At 32.8% G+C, this 9,940-nt stretch overlaps 1 protein-coding gene across 3 annotated transcripts in view; it reads right to left on the reverse strand.

Annotated features, from left to right (window-relative positions):
• Positions 1–9,940, reverse strand: part of LOC111635722 (titin-like) — a 159,325-nt gene that overhangs the window by 77,149 nt on the left and 72,236 nt on the right. For all 3 annotated transcript variants that reach the window (XM_023380781.1, XM_023380780.1, XM_023380782.1), the window contains 2 exons: positions 5,682–5,902; positions 4,870–5,544 (listed from right to left, as the gene is read on the reverse strand). In XM_023380781.1, coding sequence (XP_023236549.1) covers positions 4,870–5,544; positions 5,682–5,902 — 896 coding nt within the window. The remainder of the gene's footprint in view (positions 1–4,869; positions 5,545–5,681; positions 5,903–9,940) is intronic.

A 9,940-nucleotide genomic window follows, 5' to 3' on the forward strand; every position in this document is an offset into this window, starting at 1 on the left:
AGGAATTTTGAAAAATCCCTTCTTAGTGTGCATTCTCGTAATGTACCCTAACTGTGTACCAAATTTTAACTTTCAACTCCTAACCATTTGGGCTCATATTCATAATGTATATATGTGGTACAATCCAAAAGTTTGGGGACTGCGGTAATGTATGACAACAAAAGCATGTATTTGAAGTTACAGCATATGAAATTGATTCTATCAAACCTTTCCTACGTGTTCAGGTTGGTTTCATCCATGTGACATGATTAAACCGCGAGCACTGTTGTTTTCTTTCAGAGATAGTTACCTTTGTTTTGCAATGTAATAAAAATGGAGTTTCAAGAACAGCGCTGCAACATTAAATTTTGTCAGCACTTACGTAAAACACTTACGGAGACTTTAAAATTGCTAAGAAAGGTGTATGGTGATTTTACTATGGTGAAATCAAAGGCATACAAATGGCATCGGTGTTTTAAAGAGGGCCAAGAATTCATTGCAGACAATGAACACTCTGGCTGACCTTCGACTTCATGGAACGAGGAAAATGTTGAGTTGGTCTCTCAATGTGTTCACAAAGATGTCGCCAAACTCTTGAAAAAATCGCTGCGGCTACTCACTTATCAAAGACTAGTTGCCAGTGTATTTTAATGGAAGATCTTAACAAGCACCGAGCAAAGGAAAAGTCACGATGGAGGTATTTTATGATTCTCAAGGAATTGTTCATTCAGAATTTATTCCCAAAGGCAGAACAGTAAACAGTGGAGACTGGTATCTTCTGCATGACAACGCACTTGCATGTAGGTCCCAAATGGTCACACAGTTTCTCACCAAAACTCAAATTAATGTGCTTCCACACCCCCTATTCCCCGGACTTAGCCCATGTGATTTTTATTTGTTTCCATCAATGAAAAAGCATTTGCAGAGACGCCGTTTTGTGTCATCAGATGATGTGAGAGCAGCATCGCAGGAGGCCTTACAGGAGGTTTCAAAAAAATGGCTTCCAGCAGTGCATCGAGAAGTTATACAAGCACTGGCAAAAGTGTATTGTTGCCCAAGGTGATTACTTTAAAGGTGGTTATGCATCAGCAATATAAATTTTTTAACGTAAGGAATTTTAAGCCAAGTCCCCGAACTTTTGGATCGTACTACGTATATAAAAATGAATGTATGTCTGAACGATGGGAGAAAGTAGTGGCTAGTGATGGACAATACAAATAAACATCTCCAAACCCGATATCCAATATAGTAAGACACCAACCGAATGCCGTAAATTAATCGGGCTATTTTAATGCTAAATTCTAAATAAATTACGTAATTAATTTGGCACTAGAGGTAAGCGTTAGGCGCCATCTCTTATTAAAATTAATAATTATAAATATATTAATTAATTTAAATAATTTGGAACCGCTGGGAGAAAAAATCGGCCCGGAGCGGGACTCGAACCCACAACTCCTGCTTACCGTGCAGATGCGTTGCCAGTTACGCTATCCGGACCTCCGTTCCGATCTCCTCTTCCAGCGTATAACTATGTAACCATCGACGGTTATTACAATGCCGGCTGGGGACACATTCAGTGCCCACGTCCTACTCCTATAAGGCACTCAACCGGCCATCGCAAGCCCCGGCAAGGCGTAATATATATAAATAAACATCTCCAAACCCGATATCCAATATAGTAAGACACCAACCGAATGCCGTAAATTAATCGGGCTATTTTAATGCTAAATTCTAAATAAATTACGTAATTAATTTGGCACTAGAGGTAAGCGTTAGGCGCCATCTCTTATTAAAATTAATAATTATAAATATATTAATTAATTTAAATAATTTGGAACCGCTGGGAGAAAGCAAAATTAATTACGTAATTTATTTAGAATTTAGCATTAAAATAGCCCGATTAATTTACGGCATTCGGTTGGTGTCTTACTAGATGGACAATACTTTCAGTGACATGTTTATTGCGGCTTTTTTTAAATAAAGTGTTAATTTTCACAAAAAAACAGCGAGAACTTATTCAAGGTCCTTATATATGACGGATACCTGCAGGGATGGATCTACATAGGGACTAATAGAGCTTAAGCAGTGGGTCCCCATGTGTCACAGGCCCACAAAAATTGAATTATCATCATAAATTTTTAATACTTTTTCATTAACAATGAGCACTTATTATACAGTAAAAAATAGTTAATATTAATAATATAATAATAATGATAATTTATAGTATTATTTGTTTTGTTGTAATCAATTTAATGTAATTGGTCAGTAATTAATCAATGTAAATATTTCTTTATTTCTTATGTTTTTTTTATATAAGATATAAAGTTTGTCAACACCATTTCATAAGTAAATATGTTTTAACTCTATTTTGATGTTATTAAAAATGAATTTTAAACCCCAATTTAAAGATTCTTAATCTAACAAAAAATGGGGCCCCATTGGACTTCAATAAGCTATAGGTCCCAAAAAACCTAGATCCGTCCCTGGATACCTGTACGTTTGTTTTCATTCTTAACACAGATGTTCATATCTAGGACTAGACAGTTGCTTCATGTATTTGATCCATTTGTAGAGTGAAATTATTTGCATTAATCTTTGCTAATGAATCTTGGTATACATCTTTTCCATTTTATATTAAAAGGATGTCATCTATATCAACAGAACACTACTGCTATCTTGTGACTAAATTCATTCATTATTGGAAGATTCAAGAAACATCAGACAGACTTCCACAGAATTTCCTGCAACTAGAGATCCAATAGGCACTTCTCTACTTTGGTGGTGAAAATATTCATTAATTAAAAGTGAAATGAGATTTTTGACTATTAGATATAGGTACTCTGGCATAAAAAAAACAACTCATAAAAATTGGATTTCACAAATGACTTAAAAAATAACCTTATTTTCACACCAGCAAACAATTTTAATGAATATACAGATGTTTTTAATTAATTAATAGGCTTGCATCAGGTTGTATTTATACATTCTATTTTTGGAATATGTGAGTTCTAACATGAACATTGCAAAATTCAAACTTTGAAACAATTTTGAAATTCACAAGTGTGTTTCATACAAAATTAAGAAATTATTTAATGATGTGCAATTTAATAAAATTAAAACAAAAGGTTCAGTTTGATGTTACAAGTGTAAATTTTCTTTTAATTAAAAACTCCATTTTCCTGAGTTGTTCTCAATTCATCATAAAAAGATTTCTGGGCAATTGATAACTTCTCACTGTCTTTGAAACTGAGGCATTCTCTTCTATTTGTACCTTGAATATTTCCAGGGTTTCAAGTGATCAACGGCTTGGTTCATATGAACAATAGGTCTAATTAGTTTGAACTTGTCCTGAGTTAGCTTTAACATCCATTTTGGAGGCAAAGATTGAGAGAGTAGTGATCCGTTTTTTCTTTACAATGTCATATTTGTTTTCTACTAGCTTTTTGTTAAGTGATCCATTGGTGAATCTAATATATATGAAATTACAATTAAATCTCTCATCCAAAACTGGGACACTATATACCCTGGTAATTGCAAAATATTCATCTTTATCATTGCATAACAGTTTATGCACAGGGATTGTGCTGGTATGTAAATGCAGCTACTTTATGTTCAGCAATTTCTCTATGTATTCAATGGCATCTTTGATTGTACTCAACAATTATACAATTGGACTTATCTGTGTGTTTTCATGATTGCTAGAATTAGTTGAAGAATGTTTATTTGCCTTACTTGTATATGTAGAAGCCAATCTTTGTATCATCTTTCTTGGGTATCCACGTTAGACTGTGATGTTTCCAATGTATTTTTTCCTCATGTGTGTAAGGATGTTTGCTCAGTGTGTGAATATTCATTTATGCAATACACTTCTTGTCTAGTCTTGTGTTGAATTATACAAGCGCTAAGGTGTCTTTCCTTTAGTGCTAGACTTATTATACCATCAATAAAAAGGAGGACAAGCATTAGAAAAAGCTTGTCCTCCTTTTTATTGATGGTATAATAAGTCTAGCAAAAAAGAAAAGCCACCTTAGCGCTCGTATAATTCAATATTCACTTAGTTAGAGCTCTGAATGCTGCACATTGTAATTATAGGGTCATTGGAAGAAACTGGAATAAATAATTGTATCCCAGTTTCAATGTGACCTTTGAATTGTATATTTGGATCTAAAAAAACTAAAACATATAAATACATTAGCCTGAAGCAGGCCTATTAATAGGTCAAAAATGTTTATGTATTGTATATATTGATAAATGTTTGTATAGAGAGATACAAATTCTGAACTTATATCAACTTTGAGACTATGTCATAGATCTTGTGCTACACAAAGAAATTCATTTTTGAACAATATATTTCAAAACTTTTGAATGAAAATGTTTGATTTGGAATGAAATAGTTAAAATAATTCTTTCATTTTCACGATATTAGATCTAAAGATAAAATTGCAAAAATTTCAAAAATGTTTATCAGATTGCTTTTAAGCACTTTTTCTGGCTTCTTACAATTTGATGAGTGATTTATTGTACTGTAATAACTATATGAAGCTGTCTCACTGATTACATAGACTTTCATTGAAGAAAACTTGCTGTAAAAATACAATTATAAAATACAATTATTAACTAAATCAACTGCTTTAAATGGTTGCATTTCAAGTGTTATGCTATAACCAAAATTTTAAAAATATTTAAATTTGTGCTTTAAGAAGCATTTTTTTAGTAGTAAGTTCCCAAGTTCCATAGCCTGAAATTTTAGAAAGACCACTTGTCATTAAAAGTAGTAAGTTGTACTGAAAGCAGATTTAGTCAGTCCAAAAATACTGTTTATGAAAAATTAGTTTCCTTGAATGTTTTATTCTCTGTATTTGGAACATATGAAAAATAAAAAATTCATACCTTTGATTTCTGTGTAGCATAGCCTACTTGAACACCATCACTAGCAGATAACCCACTTTCTCCCCTTTTAGTTTCACTTATTCTTGGACTCAATGGACGAGGAGAAAACGATCGATCTTGGCCATGACTAGCATCACCAAAAAGAGATGGGTGACTCCAGCTGTGATAAAGAGAATCTGTCGTTCCATAACCCGAACTATCGTGGACTGGTTCATGTGGAAGAAGACCACGACCTGCAACGGTTAAATCACTGTGACCTGTTGTGCGTGATATTAATTGTTGTGAATGTCCAGCATGTGCACTCCTTCCAAACAAAGGTGAAAACCCAAGTGGTGGTGGTGTCGGTCGACGGAGTCCCTTTCTTCCAAGAAGAGGAGACGTCTGGGGAGATACATCCGACATTACTGCTCTTGAGGGATGTGAACTAAATTCTAAATTTTCACGTGACGAAAATTCTCCCAGAGATTCATGACTTGTCTGACAGGATGACTCTTTCTGATCACCAGGGTGACTAACATCTAATGTTACTTCATGCTTTTCAGTTTCTGTTGTTGCTTCTTCAGATAAAATTTCTGAAGCTTGTTCAACAGTATCTAATTTTGAAGAAGTTTTTTCAACATGCTGAATCTTGTCAGAAGTTAATGTTGTCTGTTCAAAATCTTCACATTTTAATTTCTTTAATTAAAACATTCAGAAAAATAAAATATGATTTAGACTTAATAAAAATGAGTAATTGATATTTTTCAAATTTAAAGATAATAGGACATTAATATTATTATCTATTATTTTTAACAAAATGTAAATTTTCTAACCTGGTCAGGACCTTCTCTCATTACATCTTCTCCATGAACAAATTCAAGTTTTTCTTTATCTTCACTTTCTTTTGTTATAAATGTTTCAGGAAGAGTCGTTTTACAACATATTTCACAAATATTGCTACCTGGTGCATTAATGTAAGTACAATGCTGACAAACCCATGTGTCTTCATGTTTATGGTGATAATCTTCTGTAGATGGTTTCACATCAGATGTAACTGGAAAACAAATTTATTCATTTAGAAATTATAGATTAACTATTTGTGTATTTGAAGTCAAAGATATTTTTCCAAATATAATTTAATGAATCGAATATTCATTACTACTTAATTATTAAATAAAATCATTATTAAAATTAATTAAAGTATTACTTTATGTCATTTAAATCAACAACAGATTTCAAAGTGTTTGATACTCTATTTTGCATATGAAATGAGCAAAGTTTAATAAAAAATTATTTTGATGATTAATATTTCCTAAAATTTTCACAATGATCTTCATTTCAAAATCTTAAACATAATCTTTCAAGAAAATAGTAGATGAGAAGGAAAACTTATTTTTACTTAAAGTGTTTCTTCTTCTCACCTATGTATATTTTCTTTCTTTCTTTCTTTATTGAAGATTCATAACTTCTTTAAAGTCTAATTTTATTGTATTCATATTATTAATTTTTCAAACAAATTTAGTTACCTGTAAATATTTCAACAATATTTATTCTCAATAGAAAACTATAAGAGTAAAATTAGATTCCAAAATTTACTGAGGACTAAACATTTATTTAAGTATATTCATTTACAAGGAATCCTATCTCATTCATACTTGTTTAAATTTTCAAAGAGGAAACTTAAGATATAACAAAACTCAAACATAAATTGATCAAATAAAACACTTAACTCTGTTTTAGTAGTCAGGATACAATTACTCTACAATTATTCATAAATTTATTTATGTACAACTAATTTATACTACAATAGACTTTGGATCAGGGGTCGCCAAAGTAGTCGATATCAACCTCCAGGGGTCGATATAACATTATTGGGGGTTGATTGAAAAATTGAAACTAAAAATTACAAATATAACTACAGTGGAACCCCAGTTAACGAACGTCCTGGTTAACGACCAAATCGGTTAACAAACTTTTATTTTGCAAAATTTTTGTCTCAGATAATGAACATAATGGTATTTTGTGTCAAATTTTAGTTGGTGTTAGGCATGCACGAGTTAAACATTGCTTTTCCGAGTGTTTGTGCTATACTTCTTTTTTCAGTTTTGTGATTTATATATTTAATCAATATGGCATCCAAGAATGAAAAAAGTCATAGTGGCAATAAAAAACAACAACGCAATATGAACGACAATGCTCTATCGCATTTGAGAAAAATTGATTAAAAGAGTAAGACAATCAACTTTAGATCAATTTCTTGTTCCTTACGGAAAGAGTTTGTTTGTTTGTTAAGTTATGGCAACGCAACACTTGGGCGATCTGCCTAGGGGGAATGCTTTCTAGGAGGTGTTTTTAAGGGAAACTGGCCCCTATTTAGGCGTTACAGATGTGGAGAAAACCCGGAAAACTTTACGTGGCCAGCCCGTCTGAGCGAGGTGCGAGCGAACTCCCCGTGTTCAGGGTACGAAGACCGCTTAGCCACTGGTAAGCTTTCTTACCAAAAGAGACTTTGACTCGAAGAATCTTCCAATAAAGTGCTACCTGTTATTTTTTGGAGGGGATTCCCTTCTAAGCATTAAGGTTTGTATATCTCCACTTTTCTGCCACCACCTATAACAAACGAAGGTATGTACAGTGCTATTTTATTAAACAAAGTTTACATGTTTGTTGCTGTAATGATAGATACTACGTTTTCCTACATTTTCATCAAAGAAAATCTACTGTATATTACAAATAAAATCACAAAAATTTCGGAGACTAGAACGGATTAATTGCATTTGCATTAATTTCTATGGGAAAAATTGCTTCGGTTAACGAACAATTCAGTTAACGAACGGAGTCGCGGAATGGATTAAGTTCGTTAACTGGGGTTCTACTGTATACATATTATTGTTTTTGAATAGTGTTTCAATGAATTTAATGGTACAGCTACCCATCAATGTGTAAAATGGCTATGGATCAAGTCGCACAGGACAGATGGAAATTGCCAAGTCCATGCTCCAGTTATTACTTATATAGTATATGTCAAGCATCCACAGCATTCATAAGCTCATGTCTGATTCTCAGTATGCTGACATTATTAGCATCTCTACAGCCATTTTTAAGCCACTGTTCATTTAATTTTAGTATTTCACATATATACAATACAGTAGAGCATCGATTATCCGACCCCCGATTAACCATCACCTTGGTTAACTGACTGCATTCTAGTCAGCAAATTCAAATGTCCGCTAGTGATGTGGCGCTACAATATTTGGCTATGTCTTGGCTACTTTAATATTATTTTTGTTAAATGTTTACGTGTTTTAGCTGGCAACACTGGCTCAACCATGAAAGGGAGGCCAGTATTTAAACAAGGCTTAATTTTCTAATTACAAGTGGTGGTTTGTTTTGAGAGCAATAAAATAATTTAAAAATAATTTTTAACGATAGAATAACAATGATTATTATTTTAAAAAAAGTTTTGTTAGGCTTAACATCGATGAAAATTCAACGCAAAGTAGGTTAATAACGATATACTAATATACTAATTACATGGGATATAATAATATACTACACTAATAATGGATTTTTTCATACTTTTCGGTTATCCGACTTTTAGCTGGCAATTATCCGACCAACCCCAGTCCCCAATTGAGTTGGATAATCGATGCTCTACTGTAAATGTAAAAAATGTAAAATTAAAAGAAATGTATTAAAAATAGTAAGATTTTCTTTTTGCTTTTGCTTGTAACACAAACTTTTTGGTGGGGTCAATGTGAGGTTTTGAAAAGTTGTAGGGGGTCGCAGATCAAAAAAGTTTGGTGATCTCTGCTTTGGATAAATGTTAATTTAAATCTGTTTGAATTCTGACAGGTCTAAAGCTAGAATTTAAGCTTCCAAAAATGCTTATATAAGACAAATAGTATCCTAGTTCCTAAAATAAAATTAAGAGTTTTATTTAGTCAGTTTACAATTAAGTAAAAATGAATCAGTTAAAAAATAAATCTTACAAGAGAACTTATAGACCATTTTGATAACTCATAAGTGAATAAAAGTAATGTACGTACACTTTATGCCAACTTTTAACTGTATAACATAAATATACTTGCATGTTGTGGCGTTACCAATGGTGAATTTTAGAGTATAAATGAGTTCACAAGCACTTTCGATAGCATAAAGCTAACATAGTCAGGTGAATATCAAATACAACTGTTTTCAAATTCTGAGCTTTCAAACAACTTATGAAATTATATGAAGCGCATGGATGGAATACCAACATGAATTTGAAATACCACAACATGCAAGTGTAATTATGTTATACAACTCATAAGTGATTAAAAGAAATGAAAAGATGATAAAAGAAAAATACATTTGGTTCTCATAACATCTTTATTATTCAAAATTTGAAAATTTAATACAGTGTAAATTTAGTACTGTAAAAGTCTTTATTTCCAACTCTAAGTTGGATGAACATTCAATCCAATACAAGCAATTATTTATTGTGACATCATCACAATGCCAGGCTGCAATTTTTAATCATATTTTTAATTTATTTCATTTAAAATATATGTTCTCCACCTCAAATTAGTACTGTAGTGTCTTGGCCCTGTACATCATACTTTTCTGTTAGCAATGAAATCATGCTGGTCATCTAACACCTGTGGTGGTGCACCAGTATATTTTCGTTGTTTTTTATTTTATATATGTATATATAAGAATATTCTATTCCCCTTTCTCTTTGTTCTGTTTCTATACTTTCTGGAACTTTCGTCTGAATGTGGGTGGTCAGTGACCCAATTTCGGGACAAAGGAGTGAAGATAGCCCAGAGGGCAAGTGGGGGACGATAAGGACACTTTTGGCTTTGGACCGAAGGAGGAAAGACCGTCAGAGAGAGCGGTCTCGAGTTCGGTGTTGCTTCGGCCGGAAGGGTTACGAAGAACACTAAAGATAGAAATAGCATTGGAAGAGAAAAAGAACATTGGAAAAGCCGAGATTTAAGAACGAATTTTGGGTCCTCGCACGTGCTCCGTCCCCATAGAAGAAAAGAATTCCAAGACGAAATCATCTTGTGGCCACCACCTCAGTCAACCATTCGGGTACCCGTTCCTT

The sequence above is a fragment of the Centruroides sculpturatus genome, unplaced genomic scaffold, assembly GCF_000671375.1.
Source record: "Centruroides sculpturatus isolate CEXI.00-Female unplaced genomic scaffold, Cexi_2.0 scaffold1034, whole genome shotgun sequence".
NCBI lineage: Eukaryota > Metazoa > Arthropoda > Arachnida > Scorpiones > Buthidae > Centruroides > Centruroides sculpturatus.